At 45.3% G+C, this 25,514-nt stretch overlaps 1 protein-coding gene across 24 annotated transcripts in view; it reads right to left on the bottom strand.

The window, feature by feature from the left end:
• HEMK1 (HemK methyltransferase family member 1) overlaps positions 1-25,514 on the bottom strand; it is a 127,093-nt gene that overhangs the window by 73,440 nt on the left and 28,139 nt on the right. For 4 of the 24 annotated variants that reach the window (XM_021409729.1, XM_021409728.1, XM_021409733.1 and 1 more), the window contains 2 exons: positions 24,382-24,495; positions 22,938-24,031 (listed from right to left, as the gene is read on the bottom strand). In XM_021409729.1, the coding sequence (XP_021265404.1) occupies positions 23,995-24,031; positions 24,382-24,495 (151 nt within the window). In that variant the 3' untranslated portion in view covers positions 22,938-23,994. The other 20 variants (XR_002442586.1, XR_002442596.1, XR_002442597.1 and 17 more) reach the window with 16 other exon arrangements.

Genomic DNA, 25,514 nt, shown 5'->3' with positions numbered 1-25,514 from the left:
CTGCGTCACAGCAGGAAGTGATTTGTCATGGTTATTCCCTGAAGAACTTCATTTTCTGGTAGTGGAGAACAGTAGGAACAGGCAGAGAGAAAATGAGTTTGGAATCTCACTGGGTAAATTACTGGTTTGACATTTAAGTCTAGGTATTCAGAATTAACCACAAAAATAAGTTTAACTCAAAATTGCCCTCTTAATTTGCTTTGACAAAGGAGCAACGCTATGATCCAGGCAGTTCCTCACACACATCTGACAGTACCCAAGACTTCAAAGTGAAAAACAAACAAAAACTCATTATGCATAACCAAAGAAGACGTTCTTCCGAAGGCTTATCTTGAGCTGGGACATCGACTTCTTTGTTTTCCCCAGTCCTCTCTCTCCTATCTTCCCATTTTCGCACAAGAATTCCCAAAGGCAAGTCCTAAATAATACAGCAAAGATCACGGAATATGCCTAGGGCTCTCTGATGTCCTGGCTTCCTTACTTGGCTTCCAAATGGCAGGCCACACTCACAGGCAATCTAGGCAATAATATGGAACCATACAATTGTTTTTAACTGAATCAATAACTATTCTCAAGTGGCTTTGTGGGATTTTTTTCGTATGGTTGTTGCTTTTTCTTTTAAACTAACAATGAAAGTGGAGAAATAAGGCCATGTTTGGTGACACTGTAGTCTGACTCTAAACTATCAAAACCACAGCGCCCAGAGGTGGGACTTTCCCTGGTTGCTTTAATTCGCCACAGTTAAGTACAGCAGAAGATAAAGCATCCGATTCTCTCTGCGAGTAATTATGTACTGCAGAAGCTGTATTCATTCTCTCACAGAGCACACCCCACAGTATATAGACCCTTTATCTGTTAGGCTTCAGTTCAGATCTTCATGTTCTTTTGGCTTGCCATTTACCCTCCAGTTACTAAAACATTGCTTTTCTCTGGCTTGGTTGCCTTCGTTAGCAAAGGTAGCCTTACAAGGATGAAAAAGAAAATTGGGAACAATATTCCACTACTCTGTCCTTGGAAGTGGGACTGCTGAGCATCGTGCCCCGTGAGCAGCTTCAGGAAGATTAGATGAGGATTGCTTCATCACAGAAACAGCCGAGATGCTCATCCCATGGTACTGTGAAGCTGCAAAGTGTTTTTCTGAGGAGCCTGTGTTGCAGCAAACAGGTCTTCACTCAAGTACTTTCCTCAAGCCTGGTCACCTGTGCACCAGCAGCTGTTAAGAGACCACATTTCAGATGTAGATCACCTGAAAAGACCTGGTCTTGCCCTAGCAAAAAGGCAAGGGGACCTTCCTGTTTAAAATGCAATTGCTTTTCTGTATTTTCTGAAAATATTTAAATGCCCTCACTGAAATTGTCCTTAGCTTGGTTAAACACAAGCAAGCTATAAGAGCTGTTATAAGGTCTGCATTAGTGTCTGCCCACTGTTCTATTTCAATTCTGGAGTCAGCTCACCTGTATAGTCCTAATCAAGCTGCTGAAGAACAAAATGGCACTAGAAACAATAGAAAAAAAGGCAACACAGCTTAATTTATTTTGAAGTTTCTCATTCATCACCAGCTTTTCCATATACAAATGATAGTTCATCCAAACCTTGCCTATTTTGATACTCCATTAATTTTTTACTAACTCAGTGCAGTTTACAAAGAGTGTATTTCTGGCAGTCAGTGGTTAGTGCCTCTCAGCAATGGACCGATGTCCTGAGTTAATCTTACCTCAAAGGGTCTGTGTAAAATCCTCAGTGCTTTTTTTATATTATTATTATTATTATTATCAGGCAACATCCCTCCCCTGGATCCAGCCATTGCAGGGAAAGAAATGCCCTCCCAAAGAGCAGAGATCTTAATGTGTTTATGAGCACCTAAGCTGTGGTACTGAAGTCACTGAAGGAAGAACTGCCCCGGTCCTGGTGCAAACATCTCCATGAGCACAGGGAATGTTGATAGAGATGGGGTTCAGTAAATGCAAGGGTGAAGTGCAGGTCTTGACTCAGGACAGAGAGCAGGGGTCCCACTGGGGAGGGCTATGATAGCTTGAGGATTGCAAAAGCACATGACCAGAGGGTACACAGAAGAAACTGGAGGCACGCCTTCCTAAATGCATGAAGCAGCACATTTGCAGAGACCACTGTCTCTTGATCCACCCTTGACTCCAGCAATGATAACAATGACCGCTGCTCATGCCCATGGTTGCTATTGCTGCTGCCTGTGCAACATAAACCTGGGAACCCCTGGCATAGGTTGTAACCACAGGCTGAACTCCTCTTTGATACTACTTAAGCCAACGTGAGTTCTGAGAAAACATTGCTACATGTCTCCATGACGCACTGCTAAACACACAGCTCTTATTTTGTATTGCCTTCAGTTTAGCAGTGATTTCTGTGTATGGTCCCATATTCAGTGCTCTGCAGGAGAGTGACTTGGAGCTGGGTAACTTGGCAACACTAGTGTCCTTGGAGAAAGCTATATGCTTTTCTAGCCATATGTGAAACAACAGTACTCTACTCAGGGCTGTTTCTGGCTATCAGAAACCACTATACAACAAAAACACCATGAGGAATGCTTTTGTCATTTGGGTCTCAACCTCTCTTTCCTAGGATAAACAAGTAACTCTGTGCCAAAGCCTTAAAACAGCCAGCACCCCCAGCTCTGAGGCTCTGAAGACAGCCTGGGTTTAGCAGGCAACCACTACTTAGATCAGGTTAGCTGGCTGACACATTACCCAGGATGTTAAAAACTTGAAGGGCTGTTCTCACCACTGCTTTGACTCACCACAACATCACAAGGCATGTTCCCTTTCCCCTCACCTGCCAAGAGGTACTTACAGGTCACAGAGGTCTCCAGGAATACAATGCTACTGACAGCGACCAGGGGCTTCTGTGCTATTGCCCAGAGTGAAAACCAGTCTGTAGGGAGAACTTTTGCTGGATCCCTGACCCTTCATCCAGGGGAAAGGCAGCTGGCTTCAATGGCACGTTAGGCTCCCCTCTGTGCAGAGGGAACTTGGGCTTTGCAGTGTGCAAGCAGTCATGGAGGAGGTGGGGTGAACACGCCGGCGGCAATGGAAAGCCTCTCTGAGGAAACCAAGGAGCTTTTGCCCTTCTTTCTGGAGCACGTCATGTTCTCTTCTGAGAAACTGAGTCTGATGAGTTGTGCTGCATAGTATCCTTCTTAACCAAGCCTTCAGGAAGGAGAAGTCAGGGAAGAAAAAGCTGTTTATGAGAAAAGGTGGCTTTAATGGAAGCTTACTGAGCTGCAGCATGTAGCCTTTAGGAGATGTGATTATTTCTGCTCTAGCTGTACATCCGGCGTTCAGCAGAGATAGCAACAGTCCTCTCTTCTCTTGAAATTAGTTAATGTTAACTAAGTTTCAACCTGAAACGTCTAACTCCCAAGAGCAGGAAGACTCTTTACGGAACACTCACTAGCCAATCCTGAGAAGTTAGCTAAAGCCAGAAGGCCCATTTCTTCAGCTTGTCACACACCAATCCATCCTGGTCACATGGAGTTCTGCAGTCTCAAGAGTTGAAACTTCTTAACTTCTGTTCATGAGATATTTATGCCACTTTTACAAGCTACCTGAGACTGCCTGGCTATTACAGCCTGAATGTATAAACTGCATCCTCAAGTGAACGTGCTATCTCTTTTTTTTTTAACCTATACACACGCACACATAATTTGTTAAAGACTGCGAGCTTTTTGAGAATCAAGGGGAAACACATTCACTAAAAGATTCACTAAATGTAAATTGATTGTTTTCTCAGCAAAAATAATAATAACAATAACAATACTAAATAAAGAGCAATAATAAATACTCCCAGCCAATCTCATACATATGCCCAATTTTTTTTTTTTTTTGGAAGCAATTAGCTTTCACTTGGATTGTTTTTTTAGGATTTTTTTTTTTTTTTTTTTTTTTTTTTTTGCTGCTTGATGCTAACTGCTGTCTCCTCAGCCAGCTGAACACAATCAACAACTGCTGCTCAACAGAAGTTATACTATAGCACCAGTGTTTTGTAGAGCTTGCCGTGCTTTGCTGTAACCTCAAGTTCTCCTGTGCACAGACATATGCTTTGGAAGGAACAGCTGCATTTTATCCACATCTCTTTACTTCACTGTCATGCCAACAGGAAAAAAACTTGAAGGGAAGCGTGTTCACTAAACCCACTATAAAAAACACAGACACAGAACAAAGCAAGAGATAGCAGTCAATGCCAGACCCTTCAGCACACAGAGTAAGGGGATGAGAGAGCCCTGGGGATCCCCAGCTGCCTTCCCTGCACAACATCCCAGTATTTTTAGGGCACACCTTGGAGTTCCTTCCAGCAAGCCCCCGCTCAGGGCCAGGATGGAAGCAGGAGCTGTGCACCCATCGCATCAAACCAGAAACACTCAGCAACCAACCCCAGCCAGAGCTCACCCCAAGCCTTCAGCCAGCAAGCACCCCAAGGTTCTGCTGAGCCCAACAGAATAGAAAAGGCATTAAAGAGCATGACTGTAGAGTCGTTCTCACCCCAACACTGCATGTTTCACACTGTTATCACACGGCTCAGATTGCACAATGACATCCAAGCACAGGAGTGACTTACCTCAAGTGAGTTCACAGCCCCAGGATGAGACTACCCTGGCCCGCACACCACTGCGGCTCCCTTCACACCACCAAACTGTTTTAAAGAAAGCAAAAAATAGATCGTCCCATTCTTTGGGAATGTCTTCTTTCAGAAAAAAAAAAAATGATTCATATATTTTTTTTAACTAATTCTGCACAAGACTGATAAGCAGAACAGCAATCCCTGTGCAGCCTTTGTTTCTTACATTGACTCGGGTGGAAGCTGACACCCAACTGAACTTCTCAGAACAGGAACTTCCTCAGGGGTAAATGGTGAAAGTAAGGCACATCCAGCCTGGCTCTGACTTGCACCCGTGTCAGCACCCAGACTGCTCTCCTGGAGTACCCAGTGCCTCCCAGGTGCCTAGGCTTATATTCCACGTCTCCACCAAACTTCTTCTACTGTTTCGTCAAAGACCAGAGGCAAAGGTCTTGATCTACTTGTTCTGTTAATCAAGAGTTTAACATTCTTTCTGCTCCTTTCTCCATGGCAATTGCACGTATTTTCAGCAGTTCCGTGTTCACTGCCTGCTTCTGCATTTTTATAGAGCTCTTGACTGGCGGGTATGGATGACTGCATTGCAGCTTGCTGTATGGCGCAGGCAATGGACACTGCGCATTCTGAAAGCCAGGACAGCTTCTTGCTTCTTCCTCAAGGAGGGAGCAGTGAAGCACTTGCTCCTGGGTGAGGCAGCAGCTCCTATCCTTGCAGGAGCTCACAGGGAACCAGGACCTGGGGCCATCCCAAAGGTAAGATCCTGCTGTTGAAGCATGAAACAGAAAGCACGCCGCTTTTGGAACCAGCCTCTGGCTTGCGCTGTCCCCTTCAGTGTGGCCCTAAGAGGTCAAACTTCTTGAACAAAGTGAAGAGCGGTTCCCTCCTCCGCAGAGCTGGCACACCAAGACAAGCTATGTGCTTGCTGCCAGGTTCAGTAAGTGTTTTCTTCACCACAGCCCTGCTGCACGCCATGCCTCCTGGCCACCACAAAGGTTCTGTGCACAGCACGGCTTCCTGAGCCAGCGGAGGGTCATGCTGTCTGCTCTCGTGGAGGCTGATCAACCTCAAAAAGACAGCAGAAGTTTTCCCATCTTTACAAGTCCTACAAGCCTTGCTGTGCTCAGGTGCTTTGCCTTCCCTCGCTTCCCTGTTTAATCCTCACCCTACGGATGTGACCCTACTGCTCAAACAGAGCTCAGGTTGGCAAGCCAAGCCAAGCCAAGCCACAGGCTGCTTGCCTGCAGGTGTCTCTGGTGGCACAGAGCAGGGGCTGCTACACATGGACACGAGGGCAGGAAGGGCTCGGGCTGCAGGCAATCGCTTGCTGTGGAGGAGTTTCAGCTCTGTGCATCCCAAGGCCACAGAACACATTGCATCCTGCAGCATGGGAAGGTTCCTTCTTGGAAAATAGACACGATGTAAAGCCCTCCTGGTTTTATGTCTCAGTGCATCTTTCAAGCTATGAAAGTAAAACAACACCAGACCAAATGAGAATCGGGATGTTTTCACAAGTGATGGTAAATCACAGCACTGCTCACTTCACATAAGAATGAGTGCTCAAGTTTATAGGGCCACAATATTTAATTTCTACTAAGACGGGTAGTAAGGAGCTTAAAGGTCTTCATTTCATCACAGGTATCTGAGGTAATACTTGAAACCTGGGACTGCCCTTCTAAACAAAACATGCTTGCCTAAAAAGCCAGCAATGTTACTTAATGAGAAGAAGCTGCATGCATATATTGCCATTCCACTGCCACAGAATAGAACCTGGTAACCTTGCCATACAACCCTTGCACCTGTTTACTTTTGTCTGCAGGGACTACTCCTTCACCAAAGCTTTCACAGTGCCCATTTTCATGCCCTACTGTAAACTAGATTACTGTGAACCTCGTACAATTTTTTCTTATTTAAAAACTTGTACTTGAGCATATTATTTTTTCATATGCTCTCATCTTCTGCTTCTGTATCTCCTATGAGAAAGAATAAAAATGCTCATCTCAGCTGTCTAACAAACATAAAAACCCCCTGCAAGTCTGAACCAGGCTGAGGAACAGATACTATAGATATCTTTATACAGATAAACAGAGCGCCGAATGATTGAAGTTGCAACAACCATGTTACAGTTAAATGCAACACGAAATGCACTGCTCAGATTACAAATCAGCATTAATACACAATCAATTCAACTAGAAAGGGAAGACAATGTTACTGTGAAGAATGGCCTTTTTTAGTCAAAACCGATAGGAAATCAATGGTTTAACTTAGATTTAGTTTAACAGAAGGGGAAACGCTAGGAAAGGAAATATATTCATGTTTCAGAGAACTTCACAATTAACTGCAATGCTGAAAATGAATATTAAGCATAATTCTCCACTTCCTCCTTGCTTGCATGGGAACAAACAGTGCTTAAATTTGGAATAAATCAGTGCAAAGTTAATACAGCCCCATTTTGTCAGCACAAGTTTCAGCCTCATCAGCACTGTCGTACTAATTAGAACTGATCCGTTTGCATCTTCCTTGTGTCACTGTGCCTCTCTGCTACCCTGCCAGTGAGGGAAGGAGCTCAGAGCAGTGAAAAATTAATTCATACCCACATCGAGACACCTGTACTCTGCCAGAGAGTTTTGCGCTACTGCAAGCCAGGCCTGAGCCCAAACTATTCTGGGTGCTCCAGGCAGGAGCACAGAGCAGTGGCAGAACCCAACAGATTTTAGAAACAGAATACTTCCAAATAACTTGGTCATGTTTTTGACGTCACTTCAGAGAACAAAACATAGAACCCAAACTACTTGATACTAAGCCTAAACCTAGGCCATAGCGTGTTACAAATTCATCTCTTGGAGATCCTTCTGCTAACATCGCTGCAAAGGCCGTGAGCAGGATGTGAGCAGCCGCCTCCAAATGAGATGTCTGTCAACAGAGACAGAAGGTTAGAGACAAGCCTCCATGTGAGCCCGTGTGATCAAAGCAGGTGATCCTTCAAACCCTCTCTGCAGGGATTTTATCCCAGTGGGGCAGGCAGGCCATGAGTCACTTGCCATGAGTCACGATCCCATCAGCTCCTCCCAGCAGCATCAGGATTTCAGGTGGAAAACTACAGGTGTGTTGTGGATCAAGGTTGTGAAACTGTGTGTTGCGTTTCAGATGCTTCCTACAGGTGTCCATCTGAATGGGTCAAGCACGGTAAAGCTATAAAGCACTCTGGAAAAGTTCTTAAAATGAGAAGCACTACACCTTCATACTAACAGGTCAGAAGAGAAGCCCCTATCACCGTGATACAGTGTATTTGCAGCTAAACTTCACTTTCACACCTTCTCTTTCTCTGACCCCGTGAAATGAAAAGCGCATGTCTCACCACTTGCAGGAATAGTTTAGCATTGCTCCTCCTGGCCAGTGGCAGCACAGAAGAAAGAGACTGAAGAGGACAAGTAGCAGCAATATCAGTGTAGTTCCTGGTTTGTATGGGTCTTCTCAGGGCACTGCACGATGTTAGCCTCCTTCACGTGGATTCCCTCAACAAGGCCTGGCACTACTGCCTTGAATACAGAATTCTGCATCACATCAGCCTCCCCTTCTTCCTCTTCCCCAAATATTCAGCTACGTCTAAATTTAAACTTTGGGCAGCAGAATGCAGACACCCTTGCATTCAAATGTTAAAAAGAGGTAGCACTCTTCATAATCCTAGCTAGAGATGTGGACATTAAATGTTAAATCTACCTCAATAGCTGGCGAGGCATCACACTGTTCTACAAAGACTGTAGAAAACAGAACCTAGCCAGGGAAGGGGAAAGAGGGTAATCCCCACTTCCTGCAGACCTTCTTCCTCATTTTATTAATCTATCCTCTAACACAATCTGCCTCATCTGTTGCATCCACACAATGAAACCACAAGCAGTGGTTGAACATTTCTGAGCATGGGAGGCCTTCCACATCCAAACTGCCAAGGTTTGCTTGTTGGCGTACTCTATTTTGCACCAACTGTAATTTAGTTCAAGAACAGGCTCACAGCACTTGCTTCTGAACCAATTCACAGGGACACACCGCGTTCTGTCCTACCGCGCTCCCCATCCGCCTTACCAAAGGGTATTTATAAGTTCCTGGAACTGGATTGTCTTTCAGGGAAGGCCGCAAGGTCCAGCCCATCAGGTAATGGAATTCCGCAGGGCAGGAGCGGCACCAGGCTCCTCATGCCTTATGGATGATGGCAGAGCTGCTTTTAGTCCTTAACCTTTTCCTTCACGGCAGCAGGAAACCACGTCAGCGCAAGTGAACATGTCGCATCGGCACGAAGAACAACCCCAGCTGCCAAGCTAATTGCGGAGACAGGAGTGGGTGCTAGGAGGTTAGGACAGGAGATGGGGTGCCTCCTTTATTAGAGTTGTTCTGATGCCCTAAATAAGCCAGGAGGAGGGAACGTAACTTCTCAGATAAAGACCTGTAATGCATTGCAGGGATTTTATTCTTTTAATGGAAAAATCTTGACAACCATGAATAGGAGCATTCACATTACAGGGAAATTCTAGCTAGATTTTTCAATGCATCTCCTGCAACACATTCCAAATTCAACCACTTCCTTCTGTCTGAGCTCACATGCACTCTCTGTGGGATTCACATACTTCACATCTCATTACCTATGGCCAGACTGAAGTCAATGCAGCAAGAGCTGGGAAGCCTTAAGAACCACCTCTTAGCAATGACCCTCACTGCCGGCACAGGTAAAGGGAAAGATGAAACGTATTTGGTTTCACTGAAGCTGTGAGGGAAAGAAAAGGAAGAATGGCAGAGGAAGGAAAGCAAATGAAAGAAGTAGAAGTTGGTTTGGACTCTCCCCTGTACAGACCATCTCCTATGTTAAACTGATACAGAACGCACAAGAGAATGTGCGGAAGTTCTCAGAAGAAGAGTCATATGATGGTTCTCGAGTCTTTTATTTTCTTAGTGAGCAGCACTTGGCTGCTTTAATCTCCTCTATTCACCAAGAGAGAAGATTGTGGAGGTACTCAGCATATAGGTAGGCTACTTCCAAATACCTCATAATGCTCAGGCAAACATCCTCAGGCAGCCTGGAACAGAGGTATACTTGTAACTGAACAGATTTGGACAACCCAGCACAAAAATTTTGTCTTTATGAAATAAGGAGTCTCTAACTTCATTCTTCAGATATTGCAGGAAAAGGAGAGAAAGGAAATCTGTTACCTGCAGATCACACTTGTGTTAGTCCTTCAAGGTTTCCCTTCTCCTTACCAAAATTCCCTGTTGGTCCATGACCACTGGAAAATCTAAGACCCATATGCTTTAACGAGCTGCAGGCAAGGGAAACCGGCCACTTCTGAAAGACCTGTGACATTTCACATCATCAGATGAGCCGGTTCTGGGAAATGGAATCTTTACACTCATCATATCCTTCCAATGCATTGACTCCATCCATTAATGGCAGCCTTCCAATGCTCTGCTTAGTTTTACTGCCAAGCCAGGATCACAGGATCATGCAGGGGAACAAATAACTGAAGTCTATTAGTAACAGTAAAATGCTATGCAAAAGCAAACTCAGCAGAGCTACACCATGGATACTATGGCAAATTACAGAGGAGAAACTTTTTCTTTTTCCAGACAGGCAACAGTGCTCCTCCAGCTTTCGCCCATCACTTTCCAACGCTCTCCAGATCTGCAGCCAGAAGGAAGGGGAAGTCAATTGTTTCTCTGCCTGAATGTTCATGTCTCATTATGAGCTGAAAAAGATACTTGCTCTGCATGCTCTTCTACTCCTTTCATTCACGCTTCTGTCCAGTAACATCTAATTATTGTTTTCTTCTGGCATTCTTAATTCCAAACTGTTGCCATTTCTAGGAATACCTTTCCATATACTACCACCAAGGGTTGAAGATTTTGTTTTAGTTAGTTGATTTTTGGCTTATCTAATTGCATTTTCCTCTCATTTTCTAGCTTGAAAACTTCAGCTTGCCTTATAGGTGAGCAGTCCTCAGCTCTGACCCAGGGCAACAAAGCAGTTGTGAAAACAATCCCAAGAAATGACTTCATTTTCTCTCAACCAAAACATTTTCCTGCAATTCCAAGCAAACCTAACCAAGACGGTTTGCAAAAGGGTCCTAGTACCTCCTCTGACAAAGGCAGTTCTGCTAAACTTCCTTTTGCAATTTCATGTCTAAAAGCTGTCTTGGAAAGTTTCCACCAAAATTGTAGGCATTCCTCAAACATGCCCTAGAACATATTTTAATCTTTAATGAAAAGAAATACACAGAGATATAGCATATAAGGAATGATGCACACAGAGACAAAGCTACCCTACTACAGCCATAACACAGATCTGTGCCAGAAGGGAACAGAAAATGGCAGCAGCTGGGAAGTGGAGAGGGAAGGCTTACAATAGCATCCTACTCCACAGGATTTGCTTCTGCAAGATGCTGTCAGACGGCCCTACCCTTAGTCAATTTGGTGAAGTCTCTGTACGTAAACACTGGGATACAGCCAAAGCTGCCTATCTGCACAGCTCAGCTACCCTGAAACTCCTCTTGTCCTGCAGTTGACTTGTAACTTGGCTGTTGATTCTCCATTACGGCTGCTGACTGCTGCAACTTGCTCTCCTGCCCAGCCCTTGGGATTGGGCCGTCTATAGCACTGGCATGCATAAAACAGAATGAGAATGCGTCACAGGTTTAATTTTCTCTCTGACTTCTTTGCTCCTGCAGGCTTTTCAGGTTCCTTCAGTTTCCATTTCTCCTTTTGAGACACTGCTCTTGAATCTCACTCCTCTAATGGCTCAAAATCTAATTTTCAGGCTAAGTTTATTAATAGCAAATTTGTACCAATTTGTCCTTGTGCCAGTATTGATCTTTATTATAAAAGACCTCTCCTTCCCCTCTAGTATTTACTTTGCAATGAAGTGTTTACAGACAGACATCACATTCCTCTTCCAGTCTTTGTTTTGCTAAGCAAAACAAACTGATCTCTTTTAGTTTTCTCTCATCTGCTGAGCTTTCTGGCCCTTACTCAACCTCTGAGCCCTGTTCTGCACCTGCTCCTATGTAAGCATTCTTTTCTGACAGAACCATACACAGTGTTCCTGGCACTCTTGAATCTTGGTCTTAAACCTTCCTGTTTGTACCAGGACAGTCTCCTTGAAACTATCCCTGCAAACATATCGGCCCCAATACTCCTCCACCCCAATACTCCACCATACTTACTCTTATCAGTATCTAAGTTCCCCTGCTGCCCAGCTGCCTCCATAGCACCCAGCTCTTTCCCTGCTCTCTCCCCTGCAGGCATCTCAGGCAGATGGTTTCTGTGTGGGCTGAGGACACACATGGCCCCCAGCTGCTGCCCACACTCAGTCCCGGCCTCTCTGTGCTCACACAGGGCTCCCACACTGTGGACTAGTTGTACTGCTCTGCTCCCTGACTTTGAAGCCAGCAGACTCACAGAAGATTCCCCTGATCCCATTCTTCCTTGGCCTTCTTTCTCTGCTGGTAGGCTTTTCTGCTCACTGCCGATTGCCTGCCCCTTCCTTAAGTCAGCCAGCAGCGCCAGGACTGAAGCTCCATCAGGGCTCCAAACCTAAGACCTCTGTCCTACTCAGAACTACACAGCCTTTAACCAGACTCCAAAGCTCCAAGATGCAGCTGAACCACCCATCCCAAATGGCCAGATACATCCACTGAAGCTCCCTAGTTGCCATGAACAACGGGGACGTTCTTTTCTTCATGTGGGCCACTTCTCCTCAGGCATTCCTATGAATGAATCACCAGCTCCCTACTCACGGGCAAAAAATTCCTGCTGACTTCATTACCCTGAGGCTTCCCTGCAGCTTCTGGTACTGCAACCTGAGCTACAATGTCTCTTGGATCACAGCCTTTAGCCTGGTCTTTCCAAGGCTCGCTTTGAGCACAAACTCAGACAGCAAAAATGGCACACAGAATACAGATTAATAACAAGCAAAGGCACTCTCATACCTGCATAAAGAATCAATTTGAATGTAGCTAAACCCAGACCTTACCTTAGGGAACAAAGAATTCCTCCGTTCTCCAAACCTCAATCTAGTTCTGCGAACTGAGGCAAATGCCGACATCTTGTTGTCTTGTGCACATAAAAATCAGATGAGCACACTCATAGGAACTTGCCCAGTGCTATTTCAGTGGCACAGTTTCAAGAAGTGCCCTCATACCCTACACTCATGTGCTGCTCCCAGATCCTTGCAGTAATAATAGCCTTAAGGCTGCAAAGCATAACAGGCAGATTCTCTGGGCTGGTTTAGGTATGGGTTTTTTTCAATGATACCAATAATAAAAATAAAAGTAGTCTTTAAATTGGTGCATTGTGGGTGAACATGGCAGCTTGATCTTGCTACAGGCAGACCAGTTTGGGCAGCATACTGCTAACCATCTCCTGCTTCTCTGCTGAATACTTTATATCCTGTAACTATTGACGTCCGGATTGTGTATGGACTGCCATGAAAAATCTGCATTGTCACTGTGATCCTTCACCTTGCCACAGCACAGAACTGCTCATCCACTGTGGATGCTAGTCCCAAAGCAAACATGTTTGCTTAAAACAAACAAGTAATCTGTCTCTACAGTATCAGTTTGTTTTAACTATGTGGCATAACAACCTCATGTATTTCATTTGAGATTGATAAAGTTTTCACCTGTGCTGTGAGCCACGCTACAATTTTGTTTCCCAACCTGTGGCCTCCGACTGCTGTCTGCAGTGATGACTGCAGAAAGGCAACCAGAGAAACACTCCTCCACATGAGCAACAGAAGCTCACCCGCTACGCATCACATCACAATGCAAAGTGCGACAGGAAAGGAAACTACTGAGCTGATAATGCTTCAGCCTCCAAGTTAACATATGCTATCACCCCTGCTCCGGCCTTCCCTGTTTTACTGAACACATTTGTATTGCTTGTTTGGGCAGCACCTTGGAAAAGAGAAAGAGGCCTGACTACATCTGCCATTTCCCCAGTGCAGAGGGAGCAGAGGGATGGCAGGGGCCCAGCAGCAAGTGCACGTTGTCCTTTCCCCGTGTGAGAGGCAGCAAAGATGGCAGCTGCTTGAACAGCATGCTCCTGTGTGGGAGCCAGTGATGAGTAGCTCGTGCAAAGAAGGAATTTTTAGGACTTTCAATATGGAGACTTGGGTTTGAGTCCTGATGAGAAAGCTAAGTCTTCTGTACTCACAGTGCAAAGAAGCATAACAAATACTCACTACCTTCACAGCGACAGAGAGGCAACTAGTAAAAAAGCACCTCCAGAGCATTCTGTTGGGAAAAGCTTCTTTTAAGAAGATATTTGTTTGATTTTATAACATTGATAAAAACGTTCTTGCCAAAGCTATTTGGAACAGCTCTGCTTCTGGCAGCTTAGAAGCTCTATTTCAGAACTTCCAAATTGCACGTTTTATCCTAGAGGTTTTTATACCACATATATCATTACTGCCTTGCCCTAACATGACAGTAGCTGTGAAATATTTCATCTTTTTTAAGATGATTAGATGAATTGCATCATACTAGAGAACAAAATATTACCTGCCGCCTTAGATTAAGGCGCTCCTGAGTGTTATAATGGCATTGTCAGGCTTTCATTACTTTGCAAACAATGGACTTCCTGTTCTAGGGAATAAGATAAGAAGTTTCAATCCAAACTAAGTAGCAGCTGATCTTATCAGTCAAAAGAATGTTTTCCTATACAGCACACATACTATGACTATTAGTGTATACTTCGCAAATCAGCAGTCCGTAAGTAGTACAACAACTTAAAATGGATATAATTCAAAATGAAAATTCAGAAATCACAGAGCAAAGCATTTCTAAAATCAAAATCTGGGACATAGCGTTCTCGTGGGAAATCTAAAAAATAAACAAATTAATTCTGATTAAAGAAAGGAAAAAAAAAGAAAAGCAAGCTTCACAATGTCAGAACTTGCCAGGCAATAGCAGTTCTGAGTTAGGGCAATGTGTGGTAATTCTGAGAAGACCGAGCAGGGCTTTTTTGTTAGGGACAAATCACAAGAGGATCAGGATGGAGGGAATTCTGCAAGGCCCCACAGCACAAACAGCAAGGATGCAGGAGGGCAGGCCCAGCCAGGTGTGAGCGCACCAGGACTGAGTGCAGTTTTGGTGGAGGAGTAAGGCACTGCTGGGTCAGAAGAGCACAGAAAAAGGGGCTGCCTTGCCTCTTTGGCCAGAAAAGCAGCAGGTCAGCTCCTGAAGGAAAAGCGTCATGCTCCTGTGCAGGACAAACACTGGGATGCTCGAGGGGCCCACATAGCTTTCTTCAGCACTGAGATATCTCCTAGAGGGCTCCATGAGAATGGGCACACCATCAGCAGCAGGATGGTGCCTCCCAGGTGCTTCTTGCTTTTCCAAGCTCTGCAGGAGAAGAGGAGGGTGCTAGCAGGCACCAGCTGTCAAAGACCTGGGGCTGCAAGCAGTTCCTGTGCCATCAGGGTACCAGCAACAGCCAGATGCGTTCATCTTTCAATTTTAGTGCCCATGACCTATCCTGGTGTCCTCATCCTGGCTCTTCTTAGTAACAATGTTACTCAGTGGCTAAATTAAATAATACTTAACTAATTTATTTATCCTGATTTTTACAAGCGACAAAGGCAACCAGGTCAAAGACAAACACTTCACTCACTATCTATTCCCCTTTTCCTTCCCACATAGGCAATGATGGATGGAAAAGCCAAAACAAATGAATAATTAACTGCCTCCACAATCTTGGCTTCAACACTGGTCAGTAAGGCACGCAGTTGACCCTTGAAGTAAGACAGATGATGTCTTTGCTGGCCTTATGGAACTTATCCGTGGAGTTTATTGCACGATTCAGGATCTGCATCACATATGTGTGCGTGAGCGTGTCGCTGAGGCAGAAAAGGTTATGATGCTGAACAAAGGGCTGCTGTTTGCTGACACAAATGAGACAAAAAACTCACTGACCTGGAAGCTGAAGTACTAAACCTGCTTGCAGCCTGAGTGCCCCCTGCCCATACACATTAAATGAAAGAGTCCTGTCTGGGTGCAGGATAGCCTTAATCTGCAAACAAAACACATGCTAGCAGCATGACTTTCACTCCAGCAAACCCCATCAGCCACAAAATCAGATGAAAGGCGATGCAGGAGTAAAGTGCATTTTAGAGTGGAATTCTTCTGTCACAAGCTTATTCCAAATTATCTAGCATAAGGAAATTCACCCATGGAGCCAACAGTGTTGGCATAGGGAGAGTTACACAAGGCACTGGCAGGAGAAATGAGTACTGAAAGCTTAGAGAGAGATGGAACAACCTGTGAGAACAGCTTTTAAGCACTACAGCAATACAAACATGCTGTGCTTGGCTTGCAAAGGGTCAGAGGAGGACTTGAGAGAAGCAGCAAGCTCAAAGTCAAAAGGGATGGTGAGAAGGTCATCCTCAATGAGTGGCAGAGCAATGTGGAAAAGGAGGAAAGTCTTACCAGCTTAACAACCTCAAGTCCCTGGAAAGGCTTAAATCAGTGAGGGGATCCTTGTTTCATGGAACACAAATACTGCATAGCACCAGGTGGGCCAACTTCAGCCCAGCTGGAGCATGCAGGGCAACTTCACTGAGGTCAGATTTGTAGCTGCCCACTCTGGATTTACAGCTGGAACATCAAAGCCCAACACAAACCTATGAGTATTTCAGACCAACAGTGAGGATTTTGCCATCAGAAGGCACTCCACTGGGCAAAGCTGCTTTCGTAGCAGCTCAGGCTGCTAGGTTCAGGACTCCACTGCAGCAGGCACTTCATAGCACACTGTGCCCATGCTGTAGCACATATACAAACATAGGAGACAAGCCAACCGTTGGGAAGAAAGCAGCAGGTAGGCAGCTCAAAGTACATCAGCTACCACCAAGTAGAAATCCAAATCTTTCACATAAGAATTGCTCAAGAAATCCCACTAAAACCCACTTGTCTCCTATACACTCACACCTAGCGCTGCAAACAGTATTTACAGGACCATGGGCAAGCAGCATCTTTGTGCCACATGTAGAGCAGTGCTCTGCTTCTAATGGAACGAGGCTCCTCAGGGTGCTGTACTCAGTTCATCACTGTTGCACTGTTGCTCACTGTTGCCCCCGTGGGCCGCTGCAAAGCCACCCACACTGCAGGAGGGGCTCCATTCACCCTCTGACATGCACACATTAAAGAAGAGATGCTCAGTTTGCCTCCTGAACAAAGCCTGTACTTTATGGACACTCAGCTCCCCAACTGTGCTCTTCATTTCAGAGTTGCAAAGCAGGAACTTGGCAGCACAGGCCATCCCTCCTGTAAGACTCAGCTTTGTTTTACCACACTCTCTCTTAAGGATCTTATCTCCTATAGATGGATCTCACAGAATTGTTTGGTTACCACTCCCTCCTCCTCCTCCATCACACCCAGCATTTTTGCATGCCCAGGTCTTGCATTATTTAGCACGGACTCTGCAAGTGATGCAAACTGAAAGTCGCCCTCATGCTACACTCAAGGTTGAGGCTCCTCAAATCAAACACTTCTCTGGCCACATTCTCCCCTCTTTTCTTCATGCAAAGAGAAAGGAACAGCAATAACTGCTTCCTACTCTTGAGGCACTATCATCCTCCCAGCTGACAGCTGCGATGGTTATACTGTTTAAGAGAGGATAAGAAGCAGTGAAGTGAGAAACAAGTCCAGTGTGGTTGCCAGAAGCATCATTAAGAGCAGTTGAGCTCTTTCCTTTGCCATTTGCATCGGCTCTGGATGTTTGGATGGCAGACTCTTCTTTGCCATACTGCAAATTCTTTGCCATGCTGCAGTTCCAGCCTGGGAACTGAGAATCCCTGTTTCCCGATGCTCCGTGCCATGGGCAGGATGATCTCAGAATACTTCAGCTGCCACAGAAAAAAGAATGAACGCTGAGACTACTTAAACAAGCTGAAACCAGAGCAGATACTTAATGGGGATGAGGTACTTTCCTCCCCAGGCATCAGTTTGTTTGCATGCTTGTTCTAAGGCTTTATATCCTGCAGTAACTTTGCTCATGTAGCCATGTTTATGGTGGTAACACTGCAACTGAAACTAGTTTCTTGTTGATGCCCATTCTCAACAAAATCGTATGAGCATGCAAGACAAAGAAAAGTGACTGTTCAGGTTTGCTGGTGAAAAGAGAAGATGAAGCTAAAGACCTTAAAAGCTAGGAAGCTGCTATTTAAAATTACAGTTCTGACATGAACCACGTAAGGTAGACAAACCATGGTGACCACAACATGTGGCAGCACTGCAGCAACGATGTATTTCATCCTCCTGTACTGCAAAAGCACCTTTGGCTGTTGTGAACAGGATGCAGTCCTAACTTTCTCAGCACCCTGCAGCAGGCTGGTTTGCCTGGGTCATGCTCTCATCGTGCTCAGAGACACGCTTGTGGAAAATCTAGCAACGGTACTTTGACTTACTCCCATATCCTTTGGTTTTGCACAACAATAACTGAATCACTGAAAATAAGCAAAACAAACCTGATCTGTCATGCTGTAGCATGGTGCTGTTGGCTCATTCTCTGTCTGGGTATGATTGAGATGAATACCACAGGACAGTCACAGACCTTTCTACAGTAACCGACTACCTCACACTCACTATATGAGGCACTCTTAAAATATTCTGAGATCATAAAGTGATATTTATCCCAACCATAGCAGCAGGAGGCAGAGTAAGCAATAATGCGCCCAAGGTCACACAGCAGGAATCCCAATCCAGGTCTGGCAAATCCCAGCATAGGCCCAAACCAGCCGCAAGTTTCTAGCAAATGGTGTTACACTTCCCAAAGGGAGCAGAGTGGAACAACAGTTTGTGTGCCTCTGACCAGGGAACAGCAGACAGAAGAGAATGCAGGCAACACCTGTATTTGGGCAGAGCTGGGATTACTTGAGCCTTGCTCGCGGGCAAGAACAGATGGCACCAGGTTCCTCCACATCTGTCCTCTCAACTTGCCTCTGTCCCTGCACTGAAATCCTCCAGCACATGGATTTCTCTTTCTTCTGGTGTAAGAGAAAGCAACTTAAAGCAGTTTACTCAAAGAGGCAATCCCTTAAATACAATTGATTTTGCAAGTGCTCCCAATACATTTGCACAAACCATTTTGCCCAAAGGTCTGAGCACAGGTCCAGCCCTGGAGCTGCGTGCACAGAGCACAAGATCAGAGTGATCTCATCACTCACTACCAGCATGCTCCTCAGCCTGCTCCATTCTTTTCCATTCTTTCTACCTTGAGGCTAACACGATCCATACGCACCTTCTTCAGAAGGGATCAAAAACACAAACTGAAGTGAGCGGGCAATCTGGCAAACCGCTCATACACTTATTCTGCCTTCAGAAGGCTGGTCTGCCAGATTCACCACGGTAGTAACGGGTGATACCAAACTGGCAAGGGGCAGAGACCACACAGGTCAGCATCCTGCAAGGCACCACCTCCTGCTCACAGGCACAACTACAGGAGCAGTCTGAGGTGCAAACGCTGGCAACAGTTAGGTGCAGGCTCTGAACCCTGGGCTTGTCATCCTCAGCTCAACTGGCATAAAAAGGCAACCACAAGGCAAGAGAGCTGGTTACAGGTCTGATTCTGCAACTACTGCATGCTGTTAGAACATCCTTGATGTTACAGTAGCTTATGCAACCTGTCCCAAATCTCAGCAACTGAATGACAAGTGTGATTTGGCCACGAAACCAGTGCAAAGGGATAGTACTATGTAAATAGCCTGCTGTCCTCACCAGGCACTGTACAGATCATGCTGAGCCTTGTGAGCAGCTGCCAGGCAAAAGCAGCAGAGAAAGGCTGTAAGATGACCCTCCACAGGGAGGGAGAACATCTTAAAGCCCACACACTTAACTAAAAGCACATTAAAACATTTGTGGAAAAGGCAGTAGGCTGGAGAAACTTGACAAAGTCTCTCTTGGTATCTCATCACCATCTCAACTGTGAGAAAGAAGCCTTCTCCCACTGAGTGTTTGTCCCTCTGGATGCAACCCTGAGCAAAAGAAAACAAGTTTCTAAACAAAAACTTTAAATACAGCTTTTGAAAACTTGCCCAGACAAACAAAACATTAATGCAAGTTTTGGCCTGGTCTCCACTGCTTGGGAAATAACTTCTCCCCACAATAACAGAAGCTGCAGCTGCTCTATTGTTTCAATCACCACAAGCACAAGCATCTCCCTGCAGCACATCTGAAGCACACTACCGCTCAGGATGCTCTGTCCCTCTTTCCAGCAGGGAAGGAAGGGTGTGCAAGAGATCCACAAAAACACCACGTTGGTGTTTCCTCAGAAATGAGGACTGTGAGGAAGCATGGGAACAGACTAATACAGGGAAGCTGCTCTGAGGAAAGAGCAAATTCTGCTCCTCAGGACAAGAAAAGCAGTACCCAGCTTCAATGGAAGCAAGGATGACGAGGCACTAAGGACAACTTTCCTGCTGTAACAACAAAGAAGCATCAGAACAGACTGCGTGCAAAAATCCCAATCATCCCCAGGAGCCTTTTAGGTCAAGTTAGGCTAACATGAATGATGTAAGCCAAGTTGATCCTCACTTGGACAAGGAAATTATGCTAGATGACTGGTGAGCTCTCTTCCAATCCATTGTACTCTATGGCCCCATATCACAGAACTGGGTGCTGGCACATAACCCACATGCATTCAGTCATCTGGCTCCCTGCAGGCTTCCTGGGCCACCTTGGCTGAGTGTCCCCTGCGACCACCAGCTCTGCACCTGGAAACGGGTCTCATCCCTGCTGCACATTTCTTAGACTCTCTGAGGTATTTAGGAAGTCCGTTCACTTCACATCCTGAGTAGAACATGAAAGCAGGGGTGGCACTTGCACTTCAGGATGTACACTTGCAAGTTACACCAGAACAAAAACAGACTGTCCAAAACTATGGATCAGTGCAGCCCTGAGGGGGATTCAGGCCTCCCATTACCAGCACAGCTACAACTCCAGTCCTGCATCACAGCCACAAGGACCCCTCCCAGCCTCCCAACACAAGCCCTGTACTGCAGCACAGGAATGGAGTTAAAGCCCCATTTTGCAGCCCTATCCACTGAGTCCTCTGTGGAGCTGGGGGCTGCGCCCTGCCATGCACCAGCACTCAGAAAGCCTGTTCCCCATGGACACAGCTGGCTAGGAACACAGCACCATCTGCAGGGCTCTGCCACACACCAAGCTTTCCCCAGCCCCAACTCAGAAGGCCAGCAAGATCCTGGTAGGCACTTTGCACCAGGTCACTCTCCAGAAATACACACCTGAATCACACTCTTCAAGGTCCTGCAGGAAAACAAGGCCCCTCTGAAAGCATCACTTCAGAAAAAAAAAAAAACAGTTTCAATACAGTTCCAAAGACTCACTGAGATGCCAGAAAATTAAGTGCGTTTTGATAGTGATTCTGTAAAGCGTCAGCCTTTCTGTGCCTCAAGGGAGCAGCTGCAGGGCTGCAGAAAGCTGACGTGCACAGGAGATTGCTGGCATCAGCACAGCCTCACGCTCACAGGCACAGGCAGCAGACACAGTCGGTACTTTAGCAAGGGCTCTGGGAGTATCTGAGGTTCTTGCAGCTACCACATCCAAAGAGCTTTGCAGTGCTTGTGTACCAAAAGGAGCCCGGGCCAATGTGTGCAGAGCACTGAGGAACACATTGTACTACAGCAGCACATTCCCTCAGATGCGGGTCTGACAAATTCCGCCTCTTGGAAGGAAGAACAATTTTTCTTCATTCTTGTCTTTATGAGAAGGTCAGCAGCACCACGTGATTTTCCAGAGACACGTAATCGCTATGCAGTGCAAGCCCAGAGAAATGCAAGCATTTTTGTTATTGTTTTTGCTATAATATAGGAATTTAACACTTGTCCTACTGGATTAGACCAAGAGTCCATCTCTCAGAGAAAGCCTACAGCTCAGGGCTCCAACAAGTGCTTGCCATGACGAAAGGTGGCTGCACACTGCAGCTCAGCCAGCAGTGCTCTCAGAGGGGCAGCTACCTCCAGCCTGCTGCTGGAAGCAGCCTTCCCCTACAAAAATGCAACATGGTGCTCTTTAATACCCTCATGAGCCAGCACATCACCCAGCCTCTAAAGTATCCTGCAGACATACGCTGTGCTTCTTAGCTCTAGGTTTCATAAATACTGTCAATGCTAAGACAAAACATTTCAGAAATCAAATTCAAAGACCTAAGCCTGACAAACTTCGCTAAAGACGCTAGTGTATAATTGTTATTATTTACTAAAAAGAAACAAACCACCACAGCATACCTCTGACCACAAACCGTATTCACCATTGCCAGAATCAGCTGGGCTGAAACTTGATTTCCAAACCTAGGATTAAGTACATTCTAAATGAACTTTTTTTCTCCCTTTCCATCCATTTCCTCTACTGTGATGAACCAGAGCAGGTAGCACGGTCCAATGAGGGCTCACCACTTCATGCACAAAGTGTACAGGACAGGCAAACTCCTGGGGCCAGCAGAGTGGTGGGATGGGGTAAAAGGCCAGTGTATGAGCAGAACTGAAAAAGACACAGAGGGTGAGGAGAGGATCGAAGTGCAGTGAGCTGGGCACTGGTGCATCAGAAAAAGTTCAGGTACCTGTGAAAAAGCAGGGCCAAGGCTTAAAAATTAGAAAGTGAATGAGTGCAGTACAGGACAAGGGGGAAACGGACTAGATGTATTAGCCCTCTGAATCTGCCTTGGCCCTCCAAACAGACGACATATTTGCTGATGCAGGACCCATTGTTTCTGGCTATGCACTCTAAGTTCAGCATGGACGTAGTGCCTGACAGCACATTCCCTGCACGCTCAGACTGCACAAGTCACTGCCTGGACACTACTTCTCCCTTCTCCCTTCCACGCTCACCTCCCGTGGCCCAGCAAATGCTTCCATTCGGACTGGTCCAGATCCTTTGGTTTGTTTCTTTCTTTCCTTTTCTGGCTAGCTATGGTCAAGAAGAGAATTTGCAACATCAAAAACAGCAATGAGCAGCAGCAGCTTGGATTTAATCCTTCTTGTAAATTATGTCATGACCTTGACTGACAATTTCAGGGACTTCTCTCAGTGTTGTTTCAGACAGCCCTATTCTAAGTTGTCTTTCCACAACACAGGAATGGACCTCAGCTGTTCCTGTGGGTGCCAAGAGACTGGGTCTTACTTCAAACTTAGCTTGTTGTCAAATTTTGTATAACTCTTATTCCCTCACCTTTTTGACTTCTCCATCTCTGAAACTGGAGCAGTGATTCTGGCCTCTTTTGTAAAGTCTCACATTTCAAAGCCTTACCTGGAAGTTAAGCATTAGTATTACTATCAGAAGCAATTTAAGGATCCCAGATATTTATTCAGACCTGCTAGCGTATTTGAAAACTTAATTGCAAAGCATTTCTTATAAGACTCAGTTTTACCTACACACAACACTACCTTTATTATGATGGTTTTATAGTTTCTGGCAGCACCCACAAAGTGTCAGGTGCTGTAGATTCAGATAGTTTTAACCAATACCAAGAGCTCAAGTGATCCTATATAGCCACAAATATGGAGTGAAAGTATTTATGTCAGGAAGAGGTGCTTTTCCAGTTGTCCTTAACTGTCTAAATAAAAGGCTTTCCCCTCTAGTCCAAACAAGTATATTCCAAAGGAAGAGGCTAACTGATCCACAGATTGTTATATGTTCCGTTCCCAAATCCATCTCAACCTATGCGTGACCAAAATCACTTAATCTGAGTTGCAGAACTCTGTCTGTCCTAAGCAATCATGGTGCAGCGTGTGCAATGACACTCAGCAGGACTAGGAAACAAAGGCTGCTTTGCTTTTGGAGAGTCTCACCAAAGCAACAGGATCCTAAAAAAAGAGATCTGAATTTGAAGTGTGCACGTTAGTCATGTCCCATTATAACTGCGCATTCATAAGCCAGAGTTGGGACCATTTTCATCCGGTCTGGTCATATTCTAAAATTTATCCCAAGGTTAAAAAAAAAAAAAAGTGACATTTTTTCTAGGTCGAAGGAGTGATATGACATGTTGACAAGCTGTATTTTTAACATATTTCTTTGAAATTTGCTATCACAGCAAGGAAACATCTGGAGCTGTGAACTCTTCCTTATTTGGTCCTGAGATTAACAAGTCACTTTTAGCAGAGTGAACCAGAGTTTCACAAAGTTCCCTGAGGAAGGTCAAACACTTGCAAACATGCTAGTGATCCTCTGCAACTCTAGATGAAGTCTTTATTGGGAAGTGAGGGGTCTGTCACTGCATGGAGAGGTCAATGCACTGGAAAATGGAGATTTCTTTTGTCACGCAGCTTTCATCAAGCCATTCAAGTAGGGCTCACCAGCAAAAAGCTTACTGCAAGAAAGGACATTGTCTCTGGTACAGCTGTCATCTGCTTTGCTTTTGGATGTGCAGAAACCTAGGTCTGTGGGAGAAAAATGAGCAGAGCTTTAAGCCTTGATATGGTGAACACGGTTCTACCTCCATCATATAAAAGTAGCAATTTTCCAATGGCAGTAATCTCACCAGAGCTAGTCAACCCCTCAGAAATGCTTATCTTTGCCAGAATCTCTGACTCAGAATTGCTTGCCAGATTATTTCATGGTATAAGAAAGTTCAGATAGTTGAAAAGAGTCCCTGATTTGTTAAAGGTTGGCTTCAGCTGCTGACTCTCTCTTGCTGAGTTTAGTTCAATGCATCAGGATGCAGGGATCTAATATATACGGGACACAGTCAAATACTTGAAGCAAGAATCTGAAAGTGAAACAGACTTACTTGCCACAGAAGTCCTTGTGAATAGCATGAAGGGTGAGTAGCAAGTCAGGATGTGCACGTAGCCAATCCTCCACCATATCTGGGTGTCTGGGATCAACTTCCAGAAACACACTCCTGAAAAGATGTGGGGAAATGCACGTATTTAGGTTGCTGAGAAAAATTAAGGTCATCCTTTATGGAGCACTGCAAACCTCTAATCTTAAAACAGATTGCAGCTATCTATTTAAGACACAGATTCCACCTGCCTCTTTCAGAGGGAGAAAATGTTGATCTTAAGGGGAAACTTTCACGGTACTCCTCTATGAAAGCAGTTAAATCCAGGTAGTGAGAGATGATGACCCCTTCTGAACCCCATGCAGGAATATCACCAGCTTTGTCTTCTTGATGCCCACAAAGTGGGCAGGCTGTTCTATGATGCAAAAGCATGAACGCTGAACACTGGACTGGCAACGTGGAGTTCCTTTGTATAAGCAGAGTGACATTAAGTCCCAGTAGTGAGAGTCAAAGTACAAGTCAGTACACACATTTTACTGTGATAACTATCTCCACAGATCAGTTATGAAACCACCACTAAGTTTCAGGCCATACGGTCTTATATGTGACTACACAAAGCAGAGTGCAACAGGGATAAGGGAACTAGCCAGAGAGCCTCAGATAATGCACCAGGACACAGCTTGGTAGCAAAGGACCATTTCCATCTTTGCTGCAGCCAAGCTTTGTGACATTGGCCCATTTCTGAGTCTTTCCTCCCACAATGAGGTGGAACCACCCTAGCTTACAGGCATGTGGAAATGGACTACAGCCTTTGACACTTTAGCAAGATACAAGTTCAACAGGCAAAGCACAGAGGCCAAGCCCCAACCCTACACTCTCTTGAGAATTCCTGAACAGTCCCACACTGAACACTCCCTAGTTAGTTCACTGCACTAACTACAAGCTGGGTGTGGTTCTCGTTACTGACCTTAAAAGACTCCCAACCCACAATGGGGGCTCCACCTTAAAAAACAAACAAAAAAGGGACTAGGAAAAATATCTTCACAGCTAACCCCATGGGACTGATGTCTGCTGCTAGGAAGCCCTGGGGAACAACTTCTGCTCTTGTGGCCGTGCAAAAAATAAGGAATTCATTCTTT

This window comes from Numida meleagris, chromosome 11, assembly GCF_002078875.1.
Source record: "Numida meleagris isolate 19003 breed g44 Domestic line chromosome 11, NumMel1.0, whole genome shotgun sequence".
Taxonomy (NCBI): Eukaryota; Metazoa; Chordata; class Aves; order Galliformes; family Numididae; genus Numida; species Numida meleagris.
Note: the sequence above shows the minus strand (reverse complement) of the source record. Positions and strands in the feature narration are given on the sequence as shown.